At 41.4% G+C, this 26,167-nt stretch overlaps 1 protein-coding gene across 1 annotated transcript; it reads left to right on the top strand.

Moving 5' to 3' along the window:
• The first annotated feature begins 953 nt into the window (after nucleotides 1–953).
• On the top strand, nucleotides 954–25,797 carry HSPA4 (heat shock protein family A (Hsp70) member 4). Its single transcript, XM_066613442.1, has 19 exons — nucleotides 954–1,301; nucleotides 6,512–6,569; nucleotides 7,938–8,078; nucleotides 8,672–8,794; nucleotides 9,735–9,834; nucleotides 10,245–10,378; nucleotides 13,696–13,940; nucleotides 16,000–16,076; nucleotides 17,254–17,405; nucleotides 19,254–19,360; nucleotides 19,647–19,780; nucleotides 20,238–20,419; nucleotides 21,098–21,190; nucleotides 21,555–21,707; nucleotides 21,855–21,980; nucleotides 22,326–22,433; nucleotides 22,830–22,949; nucleotides 23,609–23,770; nucleotides 24,054–25,797. Exons 1-19 carry the CDS (start codon nucleotides 1,195–1,197, stop codon nucleotides 24,258–24,260), a joined length of 2,529 nt encoding a protein of 842 aa, XP_066469539.1. The 5' UTR covers nucleotides 954–1,194; the 3' UTR covers nucleotides 24,261–25,797.
• Nucleotides 25,798–26,167: the final 370 nt, after the last annotated feature.

Here is a 26,167-nt window from a genome sequence, read left to right as displayed (position 1 = left end):
TGGTAGTGACTTTCAGGGTCTTTGGGATGGTAGAAAGGGTTGTTGCCTGTTAATGTAGCTTGTTATTGAATCATTATACAGAAACTGACTGCTGCTACAGTGCATTTTCCTGTAACAAACAGAGGTGTTGTGTTTGTGCTGGTGGCAGGGTTAGGGAGGAGCCAGCAGTCACTGTATTTTATGCCTATCCCAGATGACAGATGCTTCCCAAATGACAGCGTAATATTATGTCAACGCTGAAGCTAGCATAGAAACAAAAAACCATGTCGACCAGTGTTTCTCAAACTGTGGGTCGGGAGCCAATTTCAGGTGGGTCCCCATTCATTTCAATATTTTATTTTTCATACTTGAGGTTAACGTGGTATGTGACTGCATTCGGGGAAATGCTACCCATCCGTGCTTTTAACAGGCTACTACATATATATCCTTTTAATGATAGTAAATGGGACTTTCACCTGGGTAAGCGTGGGTTGGACTGCAGCCTTGGAGCCCAAGCCCATGCATGCTTACTCAGAAGCCCCTTTCTAGTCAATGGGGCTTACTCCCAGGAAAGTGCGGTCAGGACTGCAACCTGGGCGGCAGAGGTCTCCTGCCGGGGAGGAGCTCGCGGCCAGCCCGCGCCCCCTGCAATGACGTAAGCAAGGCGAAGCAATGCGCGTGGGGAGCACGACGGCGGCGCCAGCGGGCGAATGAATGAGCCGGCGCAGCCGAGGGGCGGGCAGAGCGCGAGCGACCGGAGGCATTCTACTGCGTTTCATGTCAGTCACGCGATCCCCCGGCGCGCGCAGCCCCCTCTGCGCATGCGCTGTCCGCCTTCTTGGGATCGCTCCACACACCAGGCCACCTTCGTGCTGTGCCTGGGAGGGGGCGGGGCTACGGAGACCAGTGACGCTCATCATCAGTGAGGAAATCTCGCGAGACTTCTCCCCGGCCCGGGCAGGATCTTTCGAGATCTCTCTCTCTCTCTCTCCTCGCCCGCTGCCGCTCCCGGCCCCCTCCCCTCGCGAGGAGGCAGCCGGAGTCTCGCGCCGCCGCCGCTCATTTAAACAGTGCTGAGTGGGCCGCAGTCGCCTTTAGTGACGGGAGCGGCAGGCCAAGCAGCTCCTCCCTCAGCTCTTTGCTTCCCTGCGGACTCCGCAGGCCGCCTCGCGTCGCCCCTCTCCGGCCTCGCCTCCTCCTCCCCCCGGGGCAAGCATGTCCGTGGTGGGGATCGACCTGGGCTTCCAGAGCTGCTATGTGGCGGTGGCCCGCGCGGGGGGCATCGAGACCATCGCCAACGAGTACAGCGATCGCTGCACCCCGTGAGTAGGCGGCGAGAGGGCGGAGGGCGTGCGGCCTGGGCCGGGCCGGGAGGGGTGGTGGAAGCATGCCGCGGCTGGCGCAGTCCTGCCGGACCAGTGCTCGGGGCTTAAAGGAGAGGCAGGCCCCTTCCCGCCCCCTCATTGATTCAGCGAGTGGGCGACCACCCCCACCCCAGGCCCATTGAGCCGCAGGCGAGTGTGCCTGCGAGCAGAGGAAATGCACTTTCCCCACGCGTGCGCACCCAGGGGAGGTGCTTCAAGGCTGACCAGGGGAAGCCGCCCCACTGGCCTGGCTGCGATGGAGAGGCAGGACCCTGCGGCAGGCAGTGCTCTGAGTTCAGGGGCGTGCTGTGGGCATCCAGTGCCCGAAAAGTGCCTACTTGGAAGTGAGTCCCATTGTCTTCAGTGGGGCTTACTCCCAGGAGCATGAGCCTAGGATTGCACCCTTAGTGGCGTCACACTGCAAAGGCGTTTTCTCTTTGGGAAGCTGGTCTTGTGGCACCCTGAAGCAGTGTTTGTCAAACCTTCAGCGCTGGGGCCCACAGGGGTGTCAGACATAAGGCTCGCGGAGGCTTTTTATCCTGCCCTCAGGCTCTCAGCTGCTGAGCTAAGGAGTTACTGCTGAAAGGGCAGCCCACATGAAAATGGGGCTCTCCCATGTCTTGAAACATGATCAAGATTTGTGTATTTTCTCTTCTGTCATTTGCAGGTCATGAATTCCCAAGTGGGAAAAATGCTTATTTTTGGTTATGACCTGTTTAATGACATCACTCTGCCTAATGACATCACTTCTGGCCCTTAGCAGGCATTGTGAATGCTATTCAGCCCTCTATATGACATGACTTTGACACCCCTGGTTTAGAATGAGAATCTACCAGGACCCCACCGGAAGTGATGTCATGATCAGAAGTGACACCATCAAGCAAGAAAATTTTTAGCAATCCTAGGCTGCAATCCTATGCATGCTTACCCAGGAGTAAGCCCCATTGTTAAAAGCATATACAGTACATAGTAGCCTGTTAAAAGTACAGATCTGTAATGTTTCCCCAAATACAGTCACGCATTATGCTAGCATCAAGTCTAATATTATAAAAATAAAATATTGAAATGAATGGGGACCCACCTGAAATTGGTTCATGACTCACCTAGTGGGTCCTGACCCACAGTTTGAGAAGCATTGCTTTAAGACTTGCAGGTACATTTCTGTGGAAGAGTCCATGGAGGTCCGTCTGTTTCCGCTTTGCTAGCCTTTAGTGTTGCAAGACTGTCTGTGTTTGCTGCAGTAGATTTAGAGCCCAATCCTATGCATGTCTACTCAGAAATAACTCCCATTATAGTCAATGGGGCTTACACCCAAAAAAGTGTGGATAGGATTGTAGCCTAACATAGCTACCCTTCTGGAAGCTGGTCACTTGGTGAGTGGCAATTTAACCCTTTTTTAGGAATTTTCCCCTAGGGCTAACTATCAGGTGCTATGTATGCCTCCTGCATGATACAAATGTGCATATCTCTTCTGATGAGGTAAAGTAGAAAAGGTCTATAAGCACAGATGGAAAAGCAGAAGACTTTCTGCTGAAGTACTTGGGTATAGTACTGCAAGACTTGTGCTTACAAAACAAAACCAGAATGGAAAAGTGTGGGAGCACATGTGTATTTCAGTGTAAGTTGTAAAACAAACTTTTAGAATTCTATGAATTCAGTGAACTGATAGTTTTTCTCACAGTATGTTGCTCTTACAATTGGACTAGCTAGCACTATTCACACGGTATTGCATGTTTTCTCTTACCTGCTCCTTAGTTTTAGTGCATGTACTTACTATTCATGTCATGTCAGTTCACCTCCCCATTTTCACTCAAGTGCAGGAACCTTACACCAGACTCCCATGTTACATGCTTTTACCTGGCTACCTTTACATAATGATACGGTCATTATGATACATAATGATTCTCACGGTCATGTCGTGAGAATGGATGATGGCTGGATCCCAAAGGATCTCCTCTATGGAGAACTCGTGCAAGGAAAGCGCCCTACAGGTAGACCACAGCTGCGATATAAGGACATCTGCAAGAGGGATCTGAAGGCCTTAGGAGTGGACCTTAACAAGTGGGAAACCCTGGCCTCTGAGCGGCCCGCTTGTGCAGCATGGCTTTTCCCAGTTTGAAGAGACACTTGGCCAACAGTCTGAGGCTAAGAGGCAAAGAAGGAAGGCCCATAGCCAGGGAGACAGACCAGGGACAGACTGCACTTGCTCCCAGTGTGGAAGGGATTGTCACTCCTGAATCGGCCTTTTCAGCCACACTAGACGCTGTTCCAGAATCACCTTTTAGAGCGCGATACCATAGTCTTTCAAGACTGAAGGTTACCAACTTGACCTTTTAAAAAATTTAACTTTTTATTTTATACAATTGTAAATTGGACTTCCAGGCAGCCAGGCCAAAAGGTACCCAAAAGCTGCTGGTATAGCGCATGTGTTTGAATCTTTGGCCAGATGTGAACAGATGCATTTACAGGACTGTCCTGAATAAGGAGAGATTGTGAATGGGCATGGAAGCAAAGTAGTGAATAAAAATAATCAATTTTTATTATTTGAAAGCTTGTTTACTTTTAAGATTATCTCATTCATAAGGTGACTCACATGTCAGGTTACTCACTAACTCAGTTATTTAAAACAGCATTTTCTGTGCAATTAATTCTTTCTAGAACTTGGGTTTAAACAAACCATTTAAAAGGATCCTGAGACCCTGGCAGTACAATTAAACAATTTCTTTTGAATTCTGTGAGATGTTTCAATATTTTACACTTACACTGTGGTGAGGAATGGATATATTTCCAAGTAACAGAAGGACAAAAACAAGTCAAGTATAAATTCCTTAAAAATAACTGTTCTTAAATGAGTAGTGAAGTATTTTTAACATCTGATAGTTTGGTAGGTATTTATGAACTGTGGAGAGCAATACACAGTTCTTTTACTTTAGTTGCTGGGTGATGTCAGAATACCTTTTTCTGTTTATTGTCTTTTATAATGAGATTAGCAAGGGCTCAAAAATTATGTTGAATTCGGTACCAAGAATCAGGTTGCTGCTTGTCTGGATTTGCTGGTTTTCAGCTCATGAAATGACAGTGCTGTGTTTGGTCTTCCAAGAGCCACAATGTTCTTCATCAGAATCTCTTGTTGCTTTTCATAAGGAGCAATATGCAGTTTGTCTCTTACACCTCAAACTTGAGGGACTAGGGCAAGGAGTAGTTAGATCCAGATATAATGCCTCTGGTATTAAGCTGACTTCTTACATGCTGTCTTCCCCTCTCCCCTTTACCTGAGAGGCACATTTGACAGAGGAAGGCAGTGATTGTAAATCAGCTTTTTAGCAAAGCATGTTGGAAAACAGTATTGGGGAACCATTGGTATGCTGGTGACATTGATCCCAAGTTGATGATTCATATAAATAAAGTGCTGTGATGAAAATATGGGTGAAGTGAACCCTTGAAGGAACTGTATCAGGCTTGTAGGAACTCTTACAAAACGTTTCGTAAGTTTGCATGCATCTCTCCTTCTCACAGTGTTGATCGTTTGTGGCACAAATAGCCCCAAAGAAAAAAAAGCAACTTGCTTCCAGCTCATGAAAAATTTCATGCTTTTTCACATGGAAGTAGTTCTTACTTGCCTAAGGCAAGTGGCTGTTTGCAGGTCAGAGCTGTATGATTACTTTGCTTCATGCCCAGCTCCATAGTTTAGGGTACACTGAAAGACTTTGAAATGAAGTCTCTGCCTCTGTAAAAGAGGAAAACAAAGCTGTTAATATTTCCTCTTTTCCTTGACCAGTCCCAAACTACAGTTTTGTAATCCACACTTGTAAAAATAGGCAGCTCAATCTAGCCCCTCTTTCATCTAATCTTCAAATACTGCTTTCCCAATGCTTTGTCATAAGGATATTTATGTTCCTTGGCACACTGGTTAAGTGGTCAGAGCAGTGGTTCTCACACATTTAGCACCGGGACCCACTTTTTAGAATGAGAATCTGTCAGGACCCACCGGAAGTGATGTCATGACTGGAAGTGACATGATCAAGCAGGAAGATTTTTAACAATCCTAGGCTAAAATCCTACCCTCACTTACCCAGGAGTAAGTCCCCTTGACTACCATTGTTAAAAGAATATACATAGTAGCCTGTTAAAAGTACAGGTCTGTAACATTTCCCCAAATGCAGTCACAGACCATGGTAGCATCAAGTCTAATACATTAAAAATAAAATATTGAAATGAATGGGGACCCACCTGAAATTGGCTCGCAACCCACCTAATGGGTCCCGACCCACAGTTTGAGAAACACTGGGTTAGAGGATTCTGTGTGTAATGTTGGTAACGGTAATGTTAAGCAGGTTCCACAGGAATTTCTGGGAATTGGGTTGTCATTGTTGTGGCATTTATTAGTGATTTTCAGGGTATGAACAGAAGATGGTGAGGTCTTTAACAGATCTTGCAAAATGTGTACATTATCCATTTAAACAAATTGCAAGTTGTGGTATTCTGTTTTCAGTAGCTTGGCAGCAGTATGTATCCTCAAACGAGGTTTACAGCTATCTTCCCTAAAAGAAGACTTTTGTGTCATTGTAGCAAGTCTCTACTTTAATGTAAGCTATGGGAAACAAGTTGAGGATTTGAGTCTTAAGTAAGCTTGCTGATTTAAGACTTGTATGCCAGCATTCTGTCATATGACAGATCCACCTAGGCAGCTAAGAGGCAGTTAAAAAACAAAATATTAATAAGCACAGTCAGTTTGAAGGAACTTTGCAGCACAATTCTGTTTGCTCAGAAGTAAGTTCCATATAGTTCAGCATTCTTCAAACTGCGGATCACTGTGCTTTGAAAGACCCGTCCTCATTGCAGAGAAGACACTTGATTGGAGGATGCTTGTAGATTAGTTGCATTGATTCATCTTATAAATCAGAATACAGTAAAGGAGTATTGGTAGCAAGTGGCAGTTTCATTCTAGATCAGTAAATAACTTAGTCATGGCAGTTGGAACTGACCAAGATGATGGATACCTCTTATGTAACTGATTGGTATTAAAAAGACCACCTTTATAAATGGATTGGTTTGATTAGCACTTTATTCTTGTCACCACTTAAACATTCATACTATTGTTTTTAGGTGTAGATAGACTGATTTATTTCAACTTTTGTTCTAGAACTAAAAACATTTTCTCATTCTAGATCATGTATATCGTTTGGACCCAAGAATCGCTCAATTGGAGCTGCAGCCAAAAGCCAAGTAAGGGTTTTGAGTGTTCAGGAATGTATCTAATTGGAACAACAGTACAAAATCTAATTGGAACAATGACTGGAACAGTACAAAAATCACTAATGCTCATTTTAAATTGGACATTTGCTTCTCAATTCAACTTCATGAAAAATCAAGCTCATAATAGATGCCACTTCTTATCTTCCTTTATTTTCCAAACTGTTGCATATATGCCTTATGCTCTCCATTACTATGTATTATATCCCCTTTGAGTGCCAAGCAGAGGGATGAATTGAACTGTATTCTGGGAATCAAAAGTTTCTATGTCCAGTAAAATCAGATTGCTTTCTCAAGGATGCTGCTGTCTTTGCTTTCTTTGTTGTTTGTATTATTGATGCTTCTTTCAGTAAGACATTCTGGGCAGTTCTAAGCATTTTTATTCACAAGCTCTTTTGAGTTCAGTGGGATTGCCTCTTGCACATTGATATTGTACGCAGTGGTAGCATGAGTGTACTTAATAGTTGAGTCAGTGACAGTTTGCTAAAATGAGGGTTGCCTTTCAACAGCTAGGCTTTGTGTTGCTTATAAACATAATACAGTTACTTCAACAAAATCTAATGTGTGTCCTAATAGCAGCACATCTTGTTTTATTTATTGTACATAAAAATAATTCAAGGAAACTGAAATGACATTACTGATTTTCTTGTTAGATTTTTAGGGTGCATCCTTGGCTCATTCATTCAGAATGTCACGGTATTTTGAGTTCTTGCTCTGGCTTGCAAGTGTCTCTGACTGCATTCATTATGCTAGGTGTTAACTAGGAGTTCTAGACACTCAGTACTAGTTTTTGCTTGCACACGTTTACACCAGTGTTTTTTGAGTTGCTCTGAGACCCTTAGAATGTGGCTTAAAGAGCTATTTGCAGGTGTGTCTTCCTTTCTGTTGAGAGTGAACAGTGGGAGGCCGCTGGGGGAGTACCTGTCCTCAAGCAGAGAGTTGGGATCGTTTTGAACTACAGCAAGGAGGTCAGGTGTCTCATTCTAGGAGTCTAGAAGGCTGATGCAGTGGCCTTATTCTAGTGTGCATCAGAGCATTGGAGCAAGCAGTATGAGTTTGCTAGGTGACGTTGCTGAAGAAGCTGTTGTAGCAAAAATGCTAAGGAGTATCAATTTCTATATTCCACTTTCAGTGTATTTTCAAATAGCTTTGGTTGTTCATCTGATTGCTTTATGTACATTCTCTGAATATTAAAAAAATAAAGTTGTACTACACAGAAGGTCAAAATAACTGCAAAATATAATTCAGTAAGATGAAATGACTTATAGAAAGCCTTTTACACAGTTAAAAGAGAAAATGTTCTAACTTGCCAGATGAGGCTAAACTCTTTTCTTCTTTTAGGTAATTTCGAATGCAAAGAATACGGTGCAAGGTTTTAAAAGATATCATGGCCGTGCATTTTCAGATCCCTTTGTTCAAGAGGAAAAAGCAAAGCTTGCTTATGAACTTGTCCAGCTGCCAAAACGCTCAGTTGGCATCAAGGTGAGTTATTTAGACAGAAGTAGAAGCCAGTAGATTGGCTTATTGAGGTATAGCTGTCTGAGTTACATACTGCTGCATTGGTGCTTTTGCACAGGAGCAGTATATGTGGTGATTTTGTGCAAGTGCAGTAGAGCTGGGCTGGCAAGAGGTGCTGTTTTAACTTACATGCATTCTGACCTAGCGTAAATTGTTTAAAGGATGAAAGCATGGCAGATACGCTGATGCTCACTTGTGAAAATACAGAAATGCTTTGACAGGCGTGTGAAAAAGTAGCATTGTTGTAGTATTAGAGATGCATGTCTTTTATATCTTAAGCATTAGACATTGTGATCCATACTTGATGATTCAACCAAATTGCAGGTTTTTTCTTTCCAAACCTGTTACTCCATTTGAGATAAAATAAATGTAGTCCATAATTGGAATCTTAATTTCTTAAATGTAAATTTAAAATCATTTAAAAACTGCTTTTAAACAAGAGAGGAATACTTGTGCACCCTAGGTTTGGCATTGATAAAAAGCTGCTTGGGGCTTTCTTGAAGGTTTAACATTTTACAACATAAAACATTTTGCATTTGTTTTATATTTCAATTAAGGTTCAGTACATGGAAGAAGAACGAAATTTCACAATTGAGCAGATGACAGGGATGCTCCTCACTAAACTAAAAGAAACTGCAGAACATTCACTTAAGAAACCTGTAGTTGATTGTGTTGTAGCTGTAAGTAGCCAATATGGGTGGGTTAATTTCTACACTGGTTTTCTGTAAATGGAAAGAGTACAGTGCATGTTTAGAACTAACTGTTTCATAAAACCATAAAATTTGGCACATTGTTCTGAATTAAAGTGAGAGTATCTCATTTGTAGATTATTTCTATGAGTCCTTGATTTTCTCCTAGGTGAAAACCAAGGCTAATGCAAGCCAGAAAGTGAAATTCTACAAGGTTAATAGAGTATAGTGAACTACTCAAATTGAAATTACCACAGCTTCAGTGATGCTACCATAACAGCATCAGTGATAGCAGCTCACCTGAGATAGGGCAAACAATGTTGAAAAGTCTGTTACATAGCTGTGTAGTAGTAGAGAACAGAATAGAACTTGTTGGTATGGGCAGAGGTAGTTACATTGGAACTGGATGTCTTTAGAGGAAAAACTGAAAAATGGCATTTGAGGCCACTGAGAGCTGCATTCTTTTTTGAACTGGTTGTTCTAAATCTTGGAATTTTAAGTAAAAACTGCTGTTATTTTTAAGTTTACTCTTACAGTTGTGAGGACTAGATGTTACAGCAGATTACTTAGGATCCCAGTTTTCTTAGTGTTATGCTAGAAATAGTCAGTGAGCAGCAATGCAGTTTCAGTCTGGCAGTAAATGTCTGATTATTTTAGCTGCTGTTGTATGGACTAATGCACAGAAATAGATTGAAAGGCATGATTTGTATTTTTTTTGTTTCACAGAACTACTGTTACTGTAACATTTTATTTATTTACTGTAGTTTTATCCTGCTTTTCTCCCCATACAGGGATCCGAAGTGGCTATTAAAAATACTTAGACATTAAAAATATCTCTAAATGTGGAGAAAATGTTAAGCAGATTTTGTTGGTGTTTTTCTGCTCAGGGAGTGATTTTTCTCTCAAATATGGTTTTGTGCATCTTTTGTAGGTTCCTTGTTTCTATACAGATGCAGAGCGGAGATCTGTGATGGATGCTACACAGATTGCTGGACTCAACTGCTTGCGACTAATTAATGAAACTACTGCAGGTAAGTAGTTGACTTGAAAGGAATTCAGTAGCTGAGTCCAGATATGATGCAAAACCATAGGGGATGTTAACCATAATTAAGGAAGGTCAAAACTTGCATTGGGGTTTGAGCTGCTCTCCAACAGGTAAAATATGACTTAGAGCTGCTTTTCTACTGTTTCTCATCTGTTTGTGATTTGGCTTGTAACTTTCCTTCCACTTTTTTTAATGATGCAGCAGCCTTGGAAGCAGAGCAGCTGCCCCAACAGATTTGTCAATAGTGTTTGAATTCAAGCATTGTAGGAAATAACTTGTTGCAAAACTGTGGTTGTTAGATGGTTGTGCTGCATAGTGACAGGATTTTTCTAAATGGTAGACATAGCCAAAAATGAAAGTTGTTTTTACTTACAGTGGACTGAATTCTCTCTTTAGTTGCTCTAGCGTATGGGATTTATAAACAAGACCTGCCTGCACTCGAAGAGAAACCAAGGAACGTGGTGTTTGTTGACATAGGGCATTCAGCTTACCAAGTTTCAGTATGTGCATTCAACAAAGGAAAACTGAAGGTAAGTGTATAGCTATGTATTGCTTTGAATTACCAAGGATATTGCTCCTTTTCTGATTGCTGCTGCTCTAGTTCTGAGAAGCAGGCAAGTATTAGGGCATGGAGATGAAGAAAACATTAAGTAGCCTCCAGAGTGTAGTGCTTATTGAAGCTACCTTTCCTACTCATACTTCCTATTGATATTGTTCAGGTGTACAGGGGCTGCAGAGGGGAGGGGTTGTAGGTAAAAATAATCCCACTCCCTTGTGTGAGCAGAATTTCTGTGAATGGAAGATGTTACTAAGATACAACATTAAGCCCTTAAGCATATATAGTACTAGTTGTTTGTGCAGCTATTTAGTTTCCTCCCTGGTGGGTATATCCTACTTGCTGAGTTCTGGTGAAATATCTTGATAGTTAAGACGAGTCCTATTTACTTATGTTGTTGTGGCCTTTTATTTTGAAGCCTTCTAGTTTGTTCTTCCTATGTGAAAAGGCCAGAGTGACTTGAAAATGACTTTACTGATGTCAAATGAACTGTTTCCTCAGACTGTCGTGAAATATGCCTCTTAAAAGGGGTCCTGGCATGAGACTAAGAGTTAATACATATTATACTCTTAACATAGATGTGCATGTAGACATGGTAAATGAGATGGATCATAGCCACATATGTGAAGTATTACCTATACATCAGTAATACAGGTGGAACCTCATTACCCACCGGTATCTGTTCCCAGACCTCCCCCCCCCCCCCCCAAGATACTGAAACCCATGGATAAACAAATCTGCTGGTCCTGGTCCATAGGACCTTTGAAGGCAACTGGAGATGTTCTCTGGTCACCATCTGGAGGTATTCACCTCCAGAGGTGCCAAAAAGGCACTTTCTCTTTCTCTGAAAACCAGAAGTGACTTTCTGGTACCTCTGGAGGCCTTTGAGGCCCTCAGAGGCTGTTAGTGACTTCGGCGGACCTCAGAAAGGCTCATTGACACCTCTGGAGAACATTTCCAGTTGCGTCTGGGAGCTCAGGTCTGATCTCCATTGCTGATTCAGAACCTGCTGTTAGTCAAAACTGTGGGCTCCAATTCTGCAGATACAGAGACTGCACCTGTGACAATGGCATGCTAAGGGATTCTTCCCTTTCCCTTTACAGTATCATGAAATGCATTGCTCATTTTGAGAATGCATTTCACGATATTGTAAAGGGAAAGGGGAGAATGGGGAAGTTCTCTAGGCACTTAATCTCTTTTTCTAAAATGTAGTTCAAGGGGACACCAGTACTCAGGAGACTGTCAGAGGCGTAATATATAGTAATACGAATGATCATAATATCATAAGAGGTCCCTTGGATGCTTGATCACCATGAAATTAATGATGTAATTTCCTGTGATGGGAAGCAAGAGGCTTAATGCTCCTTTTGCACATGGCGAGCCTTGCAAACAATAAAAAACATCCCATAAGAGAGAAAAATGGCAAGTCAACAATAAAATGTCTGATGCGAGACTTGCCAGCTCTGGAGGATGCATTCATAGTTGGAGCAACTGCATCTGGGTTCTTCCTAGGCCATGCTTGTCAGGGAGAGCTTGCACTTGCTGTCTACCTGATGGAGCACACGTGTAAGGCCAGAGGACACCTTGGGCATGCTGAGGCTAGAAATGTCAGCAACACAACAGGGAGCCATTTGGGTTGTCCAGCACACCCTGCCAATACCTCTGCCTAGCATATCCTCTTCCATCATTTGTACCTTAGGGCGTACCCCCCGCTTTCTTCCAAGAGGGGCTCATTGCTAGTCCCCTAGTGACAGTGGTCTGTCTCCCTCCTTCCTCCATCTACATCTGGGCCATTAGAAAGGGGCAGACCATTCTCACTGAAGAATTAGTAATGAACCTCTCCTGGGAGTAGGCGGGAGTACACCCTGAGCTACCAAGATGGGAGAAGATACAGGGAGGTGGGGGAGGGGAGGCAATATCACTATAAAAATACTACCCAGGCAAGTGGTGAGGTGACTAACCAGAAAAGAAGCTGAGGGAAGGGACTGTGCCAGTGAAAGCCCTCCTAAGGAGGCTAATTTAATTGTCCCATATGTATAGCTGAGGAGGAATCTTGGTGCATTCTCCCCTCCCCCCTTCCTGTAATGCTGAGGCCTAAGTGTGCTGAACCTTGTGGGGAACCAGTATTGGTGAGGAGGGAAAAGCCTCTAGATGTGGCATTCTCCAGCAACTTCCAGGATGAAGTTAGACCCCTCTAGCCTCGAAGAGATTGGACATACAAAATACTTAAAAATCTACAACAACCAAGACTTATTCTTACTTCAAATACCAGCCACCTACTTCACTTTAGAACTAATTGAGTCATGAGCAAAACAATAAACTCTAATAAAGGGTTAACACAGCTTTTACTATCCTAAGTTTTTATTCTTTGCTTTATTGTTTTATAGTTTTATGAATTTTTGTAAGCTGCTTTGGTACCCTGATAATGGCTGGGGTAGAGGCAGGGTATAATTTAATTAAAATTTTATTTAATTAGGAATATCACTTTGACTGCAACATAACTCTGCATAACAATTGTGATCCAGAGCCTTGAGTGATACTGACAGCCCAGTCCTAACCTGTGCTGGGGTACAAGCCATGATGTGTATGCGCAACCTCCTGATTTTAGAAATGGGTTATGTCAGAATGTCAGATGCAAGGGAGGGCACCAGGATGAGGTCTCTTGTTATCTGGTGTGCTCCCTGGGGCATTTGGTGGGCCGCTGTGAGATACAGGAAGCTGGACTAGATGGGCCTATGGCCTGATCCAGTGGGGCTGTTCTTATGTTCTTAGGTGGCTGGAGGACAACTCGGGGTAAGGGAATATTTTCCCCCTTACCCTGTGTCAAGCCCCATCCTCCCCATGGGCCACTTGGATCTATGCCAAACTACTTGGATTTGTGCTGGCACAAATCTGAGCAGCCTGTGTAAGGCTGCTGGGGCTAGGATACAGCTTACACTGCTGTGGCTGGTCCCACCCCTTCCTGAACCACCCTACCCCATCCAAAAATGCCTCTTGCTACCTGTTCTGCCCTCTCCCTATGCAGATCTGCCTAGTACCTTCACTGCCTTTTGATCTAGTGCCAGCAGGTCAGCACATGCCCTTGCACCGGCCTAGCCAGCTTACCATGTGCTTTATGGCATGTTTGTGACACTTGTAGAGTGGCGCAGGGACCTGTGCCAGTTTAATGAGCAGTTCAAATTGTGCTTTAAGTTGTGTAGAATCACAGTAGTTTGTGTTAACTGGGCTATTAAGTTATAGCCGTGAAGAGTGATCTGTATAACTCTGATGCTTATTCTTTTTGTTATGAAGGTTCTTGCAACAGCATTTGACACCATACTTGGTGGCAGAAAATTTGATGAAGTATTAGTAGATCATTTTTGTGAAGAATTTGGGAAGAAATATAAACTAGACATAAAGTCCAAAATTCGTGCACTGTTGAGATTATCTCAGGAATGTGAGAAATTAAAGAAACTGATGAGCGCAAATGCATCTGATCTGCCAATGAACATAGAATGTTTCATGAATGACATTGATGTCTCTGGCACTATGAACAGGTATCTGTTTTCATATTTGTTTGGCTAATCTTTGGATACAAATGTTAACTTTGTTTTCAAAAGATAACTACCACCTTTGCAACTTTTACTGTAACTGTATGCATATCAATTGTATATTTCTACCTCAGTGGTTCCCAATGTTCTACTCGGACTTTAGGAACCACTGAAGTCTTCATGTGGGGGGGAGGGGGGAGCAGCAACATGATTGCCAGGATCATGCTGTTGCCGGGCAGGGAAAGGGTTGATTCACTTACCTAGGAGCTCTCTGGAGGGTCTAGGGAGCCTCTGCAGCCCTTCTTGAATCTTGAGGGGGGGAAAAAACCACTTCCAGCTTTTGTCACAAAATAGGAAGTGGTTTTTCTTTCAACAATTTGAACTTCCTTGAGGATGGCTGCAGAGGGGGTTGCAGGCTCACCAGACTATCTGGAGAGCCGTTGCGACTCCCTAAAACCCCCTCCCTACCTGGCTGCAGCGCAATCCTGGTTGTTGCCTATTTCTGAGCCATTCCCTGTAAAGGCGAATGGCCTTTTTCCGGTTCCCCAGTGGGTTGCAACCCACCAGTTTGGGAAGCAGTGTTCTACCTGAATAGGTGGCCTTGAAGAAGAAATGCAAATGGAGCATGGAAAAGATGGTTGTTAATTATGAAACAAAATTATGTTGTTTTTCCTGTCCCTGCATTGTACTGTTGAGTACAGGTAAATTTGAGAATATTACTAATTTATTGCTTAGATGATACAATAAAATGAGCTTCATATGGTGGGTTTTGGAAAACAAGAAAAGGATTTTTTCCAAAGCTGTCCAGTTATTTTTCATGGTGTATTCATGTTGGACAATGGTTTATTACAGCTGAGTTCCCTAATGCTTGTTAGAGTTCTTTAACTTGTTTCTAGAGTGAGGGCAAAGAGTGTCAGTGTCCATAATCTGTAAAGGAGGCACTTTCACAGCAAGAGGCATGATTTCTTGGTATTAAGTTTCCATTATGTACAATATAGATGTATATGACATTCATTTCTTTTATAAGGCCACAGCGTTTGAACTAGGGTAGTGATTCTCAAACTGGTGGTTTGCAACCCACGAGTTGATGTAAAGGTTCCCCCGTCCCTTTAAGGGACGGGGAAAGAGAGAGGCAGGGAAACTATCCCCAGGATCGTGTCCCTATGGGGGGGATGCTTTCACTTACATTTAGATAGGTAGGGCTGCTGGAGGCTGCAAGAGGTACGGGGAGTCCTACGCAGCGCTCAGCAGTGCTCCTCAGGGCTTGGAATCTTTAGTAAAAGTGGGTGCAAAGCTCTTCTGTTTTGCATGAGGTACTTTGTGCCTGCTTTTACTGAATGTTCCAAACCTTGGGGAATGCTGAAGAGGGCTGTGAAGGTCTCCTTGCAGCTCCAGCAACCCTACTTAAAAGTAAGTGAAAGCACCCCCCCTTAGCAATGCAATCTTGGGGATTGCATTGCTGCCCTAGCCCCTCCCGTGCAACAACTTACTGATGGAGTAAAGCTCCTTCAGAGTTTGAGAACCACTGAACTAGGGTGTTTGTAATAGCATAGCCCTTCATCCATCCTCTGAGTGTTCTGTCAAAACCCATGACTGCAATTCAAAAGTGAGCATGTGCATGAGATTCTTTCTGAGAACTTCCCTGTTGTGAACCACATCTGTGAACTGATATGGATGGTATACAGTTCACTTACACTATACTACAGTAAATACAAATATAGTTATGTATGACTTTTTTCTTTGTAGTTTAGTTTTGTTGTGCAGCTTCTCAGTGGTTTTGTGCATTACAATTGTGCCAAAGCCTGTGGGGTGGCGAAAGGGGAGAAATAATGGTGTCTATTTGGGTTAGGAACCTCTTCCCTAGGTGTAAACAAGAGGTAACTGAGAAATATGGCACTGTAGAATACATAGCTTGTTACAATTATTTTTCACATGTGGTGTTGTGACCCATTTAAGCACAACTTTGTATGTGCTATCAAATGAGAGAGAAGATCCTGCAAGCAACTTAATTTTGTGCTGGTGCTATACTTTTCTTTGTGATAACTTTATTTCTATCCATCCACAGGAGCAAATTCTTAGAGATGTGTGATAACCTTTTGGCTAGAATAGAACCACCTCTTCGCAGTGTCTTGGAGCAAGCTAGTAAGTGTGAAATGTGTTATCTGGAATGCAGCATATTCCTAAAATATATCCTTTTTTCCAATCTGGCAGCATATTAAAAACTTTGGGTTTGTTATCCCCTCAGTATATGGTTCATTTCCTTTTCAAAAAATATTCATACATTAAGTAGAATATCTTTTCCCTGTTATCCTTTATATTGGTTGAAGAAAGAGGGATCAACTCATTTCCTCTGAACTATTGAATCAATGTGTGTGTTCAGTAAGTTCCTAGCAACTATGACCATTTTCATTGGTACGTGGTGACTTCACAGGGCAATGGCCAGAAGTCTGCAGAACATTGGCCAGGATAGCTTATTTGAGAAATTTATATCCCACCTTTTCCATGTCGAAGCAAATGATCAAGGTGACTTACAAAGCTCCATAGTAGAGTACAAATCAGTTTTTACAATAATTATTCTAGGGGCAGTTTGTAGAACCCTTCTCTTCCAAATGGAATGCTTCCCAGTGTGGTCATCACATCTGGGTATGCCTTCTGAGCTTCCAGTAGGAGCAGTTTCAGTTCACCTGGGGCAGTGATGTCAAGTAACATTGTGATACAATTTCTAGGTTCTCCCTGTAGGGAAGGGGTGCTAGTTGCTTCGTGCTCCCCACCTGTTCCTTCTCCTGTGGAGGCTATCCTTTGAAGGAGAAGGAATTGGGGCATAAAGCCACCAGACTAGAGCAGAGCCTGAGGGGCAGTCATCCCCCCCCCCGCCCCAGCATAGAGCCCAAGGCAGATGCTGCTCAGGCTCCACCCTTATTATAACTCTCTTCATCATCATTCGCATCCTTCAGTCTCGGAAGACTATGGTATTGCGCTCTGAAAAGCGGTTCTGGGACAGTGTCTAGTGTGGCTGAAAAGGCCAATTCGGGAGTGACAATCTCTTCCACACTGGGAGCAAATGTAATCTTTCACTGATGTGTCTCCCTGGCTACGGGCCTTCCTTCTTTGCCTCAGTCTGTTGGGCAAGTGTCTCTTCAAACTGGGAGAGGCCATACTTGCACAGCCTGCCTCTAAGCAGGATGCTCAGTTCACCATCTTCCTGAATCACTCTGTTCTCCCTCTGGAGAAATGGTAGTTTCAACTTAGTTGTTATTTTTCTGCTGGCTAAATACATCTCTGCCACGGCTGCAGTACTAAAATGTCCTTTCCCTTATAGAATTAAAGAAGGAAGATATCTATGCAGTGGAAATAGTAGGAGGGACTACAAGAATACCTGCTGTAAAAGAGCGGATCAGTAAATTCTTTGGTAAAGAAGTCAGTACAACTTTAAATGCAGATGAAGCAGTCACACGAGGCTGTGCATTGCAGGTAAGAATGCTTGTATGCAAAGTGTTTAATGTGATTGAATCTGAACGGAATAGTAATGTGTTGGGTAAAAATGCTTTTTTGTAGTTTTCTAGGTAGTTAGGTGAAATATTGGTTAATTACAGAACCTTTTACAGGATGAAAGCTTTTCAGCCACACAAATTGTTAAAATGGCAGACATACAGTATTGCTCTGTGGTCAGACAAATATGACTAGTATAGGTCTGCTCAATAAGCCATGTCATTAAGTTCAGTCCGCAGCAACCCAGGACATCCAAGTAGTGCTGAAGGAATATGTAGTGTAGTGTCACCCACTTAATCTGTAACATCTCAATTGGAGGGTATACCTTTTTAAAACTGGTCAGGCTAATCCTTCTCAATTGGTTTCTAGCTACTGTCAAAGTGGATGTGAATTTCTGTCCAACTTATATACTAATAAAATGTCTTGAAATGTAATCTAGTGCACATGGGTGCCACTGAACCATAGAAACTGCACTCAACCTATCGCAGCCCTCTGGGTATTGTCAGGGATAACTTGTCATTTTCTCTTTGGAAGGTTCTCCATGGGGTGGTTCACTTGATGACTAGCTTGATTACCTTGGGTGCTGCTGTTGTGTTTGAGTGTGGTGTGGGTTTTAAACGCTTGTTGCTTTAACTCTAAAATTATATTTTAATGATGGCTTGATGTTATGTTCCGTGTGATTATAAGTTGCTCTTAGAATTAAGAGATGGTATAATGCCTGTTTCTGGAAAGACACAAACAAATCAGGGGCACATTATGCATTCTTTGTAATACTTAGTTTCTCCCTAAGAGACAGCAACTTGGGAAAATTCATGAGAGAAACTGAACTGCCTGTCCTGGGTACCAGCCCCATTACTTCATAACCGGTTGTATTGTTAGGGATGTCGTCTTCATATTTACATGTTCATTTGGTTTGAAATGAATGAATTTGTTGAGAAAACATAGGAACATTGTTAAGAATGTGTGCTCATTTACCCCTCCTAATTCTTATTTTAGTAATAGTACTATAGTTAGTACAGTGGCATACAATTTTATTTAGGGTGAACTTGGTAGGATTCTGAAAATTTAATTAAGAGAATTTTATCCTATCTTTCCTACAAATGTGGTACAATAACAAATTAATACAACACAGGATGGCCCGATATCCAGATTCAGTTAACCGCGAATCAGGCCTATGGGTCCCCCCCAAGAATGCTGCCGCCGGAGATTAGCGGAGCAGAGCTCCCCTCAGCTCCAGAAGGTGGGGGAGGGGCAGGTTTTCCTTCCCCACATATCTGTGGTTTCAGGTAACTGCGGGTGAATCAGGAACTGAACCCCCATGGATAAGGGGGCACCCCTGTACTTTTTAGAAATACAATGTTTCAGCTTACTGAACGGGAAAATACAAAAATACATTGTCTGATAAAACCATCGAAGTGCAAAGGTCTTGGTTTCTGTTTAAAAACTGAGAAAGGGCGTTGGTCAAGCTTTCTGGATGGCATTCCAGTGGTGTGATGGCAGCACTGAAAAGGTCCTGTCTCTAGTACCAAACAGATCTTTCTTAAGCCATTTCTGCCCCACGTTGCATATATGCAGCAGGATCCAAATGTGTACACCTGTGGGCTGGGCAAAAATGGGTTAAAGTTGGGCCCAAGAGAAAGGCCTCTGAGGCTGATCTTGAGGTTCTGGCAGGTTTACATGGAAACATTTATAAGATTAGATTGCTTATTCATCAGATAAGCAGCATGCATAAACTCAAGTCTCAGAATATATTTTAGTAAGAAACCTTCGAAGGTATAACTGGCCTGTGTGCTTCTTGCACAACTGATCTCAATGTTTTGTTTTCTGCAGTGTGCTATTTTATCCCCAGCATTTAAAGTGAGAGAGTTTTCCATCACAGATTTGGTACCATACCCTATATCTTTGAAATGGAATTCCCCAGCGGAGGAAGGAATAAGGTAAAACTTGAGCACTAAAAGCAGTAACAGCTGATAACAAGAGATCTCTTGTGCAGATGAGAATTCAGAAAAATACTGAAGTTTTATTATCTTGGTTATTTAACTATCTGCAACTCATTCCTCAGGATCTCATTGCTCTATGAGATTTTGCAGTGCAAATTTAACATATCCACAAAACATTAGCTATGTCTTAAAGTCATACCTATTAAAGTCTGCACTTTCTTAAAACTTTCTCACTAGATGAAGTGAAGATGTTTGTTCAGAAATTAACTCTTCATTTCCACAGTGATTGTGAAGTCTTCCCAAAGAATCATGCTGCACCATTCTCCAAGGTTCTCACATTCTACAGAAAGGAGCCTTTCACTCTGGAAGCTTATTATAGTTGTCCTAAGGAATTGCCTTATCCAAATCCTGCCATAGGTATGTAAACAAAAAGAAAGCAGTGCTGCTTTCAGAAATGCTACTGGTTTCCTTTTGAAATCTGTGCTTAGGATTCTTTCCATCTTGCTGCATTTTACATTGTGCTAAGGATGTGAATATGCTCAAGCTCAGTGAAATGATTGCTGAAATGATACTAGCCTAAAAAAATATGCATCTTAGATTGGTGCAGTGATGTGTGCCAAATGGAAGGACAAATACTGGGTAACGAAGTTTCATAACCAATAAAGTGTTTCTCAGCATCACAATGGCAGTTGGTTTTAGTGTCTAAGCAAATGCCAGAATTGAAGAACTCCTCTTAAATAAGCAAATTTTATGTCGCCTGTATTAACACCAAACACTGTAATCACTGATGAGGGTTTTGATTTTAACAGTATATTAATAGTCCACACTTAGTTTACAGAATTATTGCTTTAATATTGTCTGGCTTTTCTTTTAGCTCAATTTTTAGTTCAGAAGGTAATACCACAAGCAGATGGCTCCAGTTCAAAAGTGAAGGTTAAAGTCAGAGTAAACATCCATGGCATTTTCAGTGTTTCAAGTGCATCACTAGTGGAACTTCACAAATCAGAAGAGAGTGAAGAGCCAATGGAAACAGATCAGCATGCAAAAGAGGAAGAGGTGATTGCTGTATGGTCTTACTAGTGCTTCTTCAGCAGTTCAGCATCACTGGTTGTCTTGAATCACTGCAACTAGCAGCTGGAGTTATAATATGACCCCCTCTCTGACCTGCCCCTTCTCCCCTTCCGTCTTTCTACTTTTTTTGCAATATCAGTAGTTTTTAATTATCAAAAGAGCATATGTTCCTGCCACAGTACTCTATTTCTTCAGCTCATAAAACCGCTAAAGTTAGCTGTGCTGCCTTGTAGCTTTAAAGTGCTAAGACAACCAGCTAAAACAATATCAGGATAGACAAGTGCCTCACTTGACCTCTGGAGAAATAGCATCTTCCTGTGCTGTGAAATAGAGATCCCTTTGCCCCTGTCATCCTACCTGTACCTCTTAATGGCTTGTACTACTGAGCATTTTGAATATGAAACCAGCTTTGAACAACTTCCAAATATGAAGCAGAAGTTAGTTCTCCGATAGCCCTATTCAGATATCTCCCCCCCCCCATTTTCATAGTTGTCTCATATCTACAAAAAGTGAAGCTCTAGGCACCTGCAGTGTAGCTGGCAAGCTGGTGCATCACAATGGGACATAGTTAGCTGGTCTTTCTCTGTTTGCCACCTCGCTTATTCGTCCTCCATAATATCGGCATAGGGTGTTATTCTCAAAGTTTTTTTTTAATTATTTCAGAAGATGCAAGTAGATCAGGAAGAGCAACAAAAGACTGATGAAAACCAGCAGCAAGCACAAGCTGAAAACAAGACTGAGTCAGAGGAAATGGAGGTAAAATTCTGTGTGATATTAATACTTAATTTTCAGAGTTGGATAATGGAAACATAATTTCCATTAGTCTTTATGGGTGAGTGACAATACAACACTGCATTTTACTCGGAAGCTTCACTGCATTCAGTAGGACTTGCCCACACATAAGAGTGCATAGAGTTGCATTCAGAACATATAGTTGACTAAACGTACTATTTCTAGATTCATACATTATCTGACATTTTGATTGTAAGCATACTGATGAGGAAATAACTGAATGAATTCTAGGACTTTCAAAGTGAAAATACGAAACTTGAGACAGACATCTGGAAACTAGAGTTGATATGTCATGTGTTTTAATGTTTTGAATTCTGTTTGAATTCAGACATCACAAGCCGGATCAAAAGAGAAGAAAACCGATCAACCTCCTCAAGCTAAGAAAGCAAAAGTAAAGACTACGACCATTGACCTTCCTATTGAAAATCATTTGGTGTGGCAAATAGGAAAGGACATGTTGAACTTATTTATTGAAAATGAGGTGAGCAAATTTAAAGTGCTAGTGTCAATAGAAGAAGACTCCCAATGCAGGGAGTGTGTAATACATTCCAAAGGCACAGTAATATCTTTTTTCTTTGAAGTGGGCTCCTTAATGGAAACAAAGTTGTAATTAAATTGTTTCCTGCAGGGTAAAATGATCATGCAGGATAAACTGGAGAAGGAACGCAATGATGCCAAGAATGCAGTGGAAGAGTATGTTTATGACATGAGAGACAAACTCTGTGGCATGTATGAGAAGTTTGTTAATGAAGAGGTGGGTGTTGCTAGAATATAAAATGTGTGATAACATAGTACTCCTGTAGTACACAGATGAGAACATAATGTACACTGAAGCGTTATATCTTGCTTGTGAAGATATTTGAAAATGAAAAGAATGACTTAAAGCTGCAGGCTCCTAACATTATAGTAACACAAGATTTTGTGTTAAGTGTGTAGGAGCAGAAAGTATTGCACTTAATTGTTCTTTCAATATATAACCTGACATTGTTAGATTGGAAACGTAATTTCATATCATTACAATAGTGTTGAAATACATTCTTCGTGGAAAAAGTATCAGTTTGTGTTTCAGTTGACTTGCATTTCATTTTATTCTATTTAGGACCGTAATAGTTTCACTCTGAAATTGGAAGATACAGAAAATTGGTTGTATGAAGAAGGTGAAGATCAGCCAAAACAAGTTTATATTGATAAGCTAACAGAACTGAAGGTAAGTAGTACTGCAGCACTATTAACACATTTAAATGAAACAGGACACAAGGGTCTGTCTAAGCAGCATGGAAGGATATCTCTTGGACATTGAACAGTTGACATTGAAAAGTTCTCCAAAGAAAGTAAATTGATCAGAGAGTATTGGTTTTATACATTATTATTTCTGTCAACCTCATTTCATAGAATTATAAATATTAACTTTTCATGGTCACTTTAGATATGTCTCAACACAAGCATCTTGCTTTAGAGTTGCAACTGTTTGGTAATTAAGTAGATGTGGAAAGCTGCTTTCTATAAAACATTTTTGTGTGCCATATAGATTTATATCTAGCCTTGCATTGGTGTGTAACTCCTTTCACATACAACTATCTTGATAAATTTTTCTTTAATTCAGGCTGTGGGACAGCCCATTCAGGCACGATTTCAAGAATCTGAAGAAAGACCAAAAGCCTTTGAGGAGCTGGGGAAACAAATTCAACTTTACATGAAAGCTGTTCATGCATTTAAAGCAAAGGTATTGGGTCTCTCTCTAGTCTCCTTAACATGGCAGATGATGTTTCACCTTTATTTTGGACATTTTTCAGTGGTAAGGCTTAAGTTACCATGTTGGTCCTGTTGGATTTCAGGTGTTATCAAAACTCCTGCCAAACTATAAATGCGGTGTAATGTATTGGTATAAGGCAGGGGTGTCCAAACTTTTTGGCAGGAGGGCCACATCATCTCTCTGACACTGTGCTGGGGGCTGTGAAAAAAAGAATTAATTTACATTTCAAATTTGAATAAATTTACATGAATGAATATATTAGAGATGGAACATATGAATGAATGAAGGTCTTGCAATAGCTTAAGGCCTATAAAAGGCCTTGCACAAAGCAAGGCCAACCTTTCCTTCACTGCCACTGCTGTATCACAGACGCGAAACAGCAAGCAGCGGAGGGAGCCCACAGCTCACGTGAGAGGTTGAACACTCTCAAGCTGAGAGCAGTTACATTGGGCCAGCACAGGCTCGAGCAAGTCTCCGGAGGGCCAGAGGCTCATTGGAGACTGGGAGCTCCCCGCGGGCAGGATTGGGAGTCCCTGAGGGCCACAAGTGGCCCCCGGGCCGGAATTTGAGCACCCCTGGTATATGGTGTAGAACAGCATTTTTTTAATTCTTTTTTTTTTAATTGTTAGGATGAACAATATGACCACTTGGATCCTGCAGAAGTGGTTAAAGTAGAGAAGAGCACAAATGAGGCAATGGAATGGATGAACAACAAGCTCAATCTTCAGAACAAGCGAAGTCTCTCTTTGGACCCTGTTATCACGGCTAAAGAGATAGAAGTGAAAACTAAGGTAAGTAAATACAAAAGAAAGTTAAATTGAATGATGTCTTATACTAGCTCTTAGTACATGATTCATAAAATTTTCACAGCTAATAAATACTCAGAGGCAATGTGAAGGTAGTTTGGAAGTAAGGAAAAGAAATCCTGGAATATTCTGACCTCAGTTGATCAAGTCACAAACTTTCATTTGTTACTTTACCATCCTTTTGGATGATAGTCTAATAATGTAAAACCCATGTCAACATCTTACTTCTAGATATCTTGTCTAATACTTTCCAATTTTTTCACTTTAGGAACTGATAAACTTGTGTAATCCAATAGTCAACAAACCGAAACCCAAAGTGGAACTTCCAAAAGAGGATCAAAAACCAGCCGAACAAAATGGTCCAGTAGAAGGCCAAGGTGATGCCAGCAGAGAGTCTCAGACTGCTGAACAGAGTACAGATTCAACAGCTCAAACAACTACAGAAAAGAAACTTCCTGAAATGGACATTGATTAAATTCCAGCACTTGTTTATATTAGAAACTATAATAAAGCTTTAAGTTGTCAGTTTTATGTTCTGAATATAAACAGGAGCCGGGTGAGAACCGCAGCTTTCTCACAGTTACTCTCTTTGGATGGGATTGGTCAGTATGAAGCATCAACTCTTGGGTAGCTAACTATTCAGTCAGATAAGTTCATATGTTTTGCATATTAGAAGCCCCTAGAAATTATTAGATTTGCAGAAACAGCCATAGGTTATCCTTCAATTAATCGTATTCCTGCTGAGTCCCACTTAAAAACAATGAGGGCAAGTGCAAGATAATTTTTCCTCTTCAAGTGTATTACTAGGTTGCTCTTGCGGATTGCAGCAGCACTGATTTAGAAGTATCCATTGATAGAGAATGTCAGAGGTATTTGAAGCTCTGCTTTTATTGCATAAAAGCATAACAAAGTATCAGGGTTTGATCCTTCTGCAAATACAGAAGCAATAATGGCTTGTTTTCTTGCTGGAAGTTGAATTCATTTCACATTGTGCCATTGATAGTTATGTGAGGTATATGGCGCCATGGGTAAGATTAAATGTGTGTGCCTAAACTAAAGAAATGGAAATGTTTGGAGTGGTATTTTAGCTCATGTCCACACTCCATTATGAATATTAATGTCCTGGACGTGCATCACATTGTTTATTGGATATTCAGATTAGCAAGAATATATACCTAAGACTGCTATTAGATATGCTCATGGTAAATTCTCCCCAGTTATATGAAATACTGTGTAAGTTTCTGTCTCTAGTTTTAAGTAGTTGCTTGTAGAGAATGAGGATATACTGCTAGCTGTCTGCTGCACTTATGAATGATTCTGATTAGTTGCTAACCTTGAAGAGAGTATTTGCTTCCGACATTTGAAAGTGCTTAGTTTTATTTTCTGACAAAAGAACAAGTCTGGCAGTTTTCTCATGTGCTCTTCTACACTTCAGCTGTTTGCTTCTAGTATTGATAATTGTCATATAAACTTGTATGTGTTGAAATCAAAATGGAAACATCTATACACACATTGCAAGAAATAAATGCACTGGATTGTACTGGATTTTTTAAACTGTTGATTATGGGTAAAGGATATAGAATTAAGAGCTTGGAAAATAAATGAATGCAGTCTTCCTTTTGCAATAGCTCCCCTAAACAAACCCACCTCAGATCACACTTGCACATAGGTCATGCAGTTTTATTTCGGGCTGTAACCATGTTTAGATGTTAAAACTTGTGCTTCTCCACAGCCAACTAGGTATTTGCAGGAATGGCAGTGTGCTGGAGTTTCAAAGCACTACTATGTTCTTAGTAGGACTCTAAAAGTACCATTTATACCTTCTTAAATCTTTAGCTTTTAGTTGAGACAAAATCAGTGCTTAGGGATTTGGAAGAGACTCCCAAGAATACTTTGAATCTAAAATGAGAGTTGGGAATATTACTGCTGATATTTTGTCTACTTGGTCATCAACTGCTGCCTGTTAATGATAGCTGCAACCCTAATGAAATAAAAGCTTTAGATCTATCAAGCCCCATTGTTTTAAGGCTTTTATTCTGAAAACCATTTCAATTCTAATTTCCCTAAATTCAAGAATCTTGCCGTTCTCTGCATTGCAGATTGTGTGGTATTTACAAAGTACTCATTTGAAGCGCTCAGTGTACATTATAGAAATATAAGCAATTACAGTGTACTGTATACTATAAACAGGTAATACTACGTAAACTTGCTATATTAAGCCTTTACGCACTTTGTATGTCAAACTGGAGTTTAAGGCATATGCTGGTTCCCTCTGAAGGAAATAGGTGAAGAATGAAGACAGGATCTGGTGGATAGTGTGGAAAAAGAAATAGATGGGAACATGAACACAAATCAGTATGTGGTAAGTGCCTGTGGAAAGCA

The sequence above is a fragment of the Tiliqua scincoides genome, chromosome 2, assembly GCF_035046505.1.
Source record: "Tiliqua scincoides isolate rTilSci1 chromosome 2, rTilSci1.hap2, whole genome shotgun sequence".
NCBI lineage: Eukaryota > Metazoa > Chordata > Lepidosauria > Squamata > Scincidae > Tiliqua > Tiliqua scincoides.
This window is presented reverse-complemented; position numbering and strand designations above follow the sequence as displayed.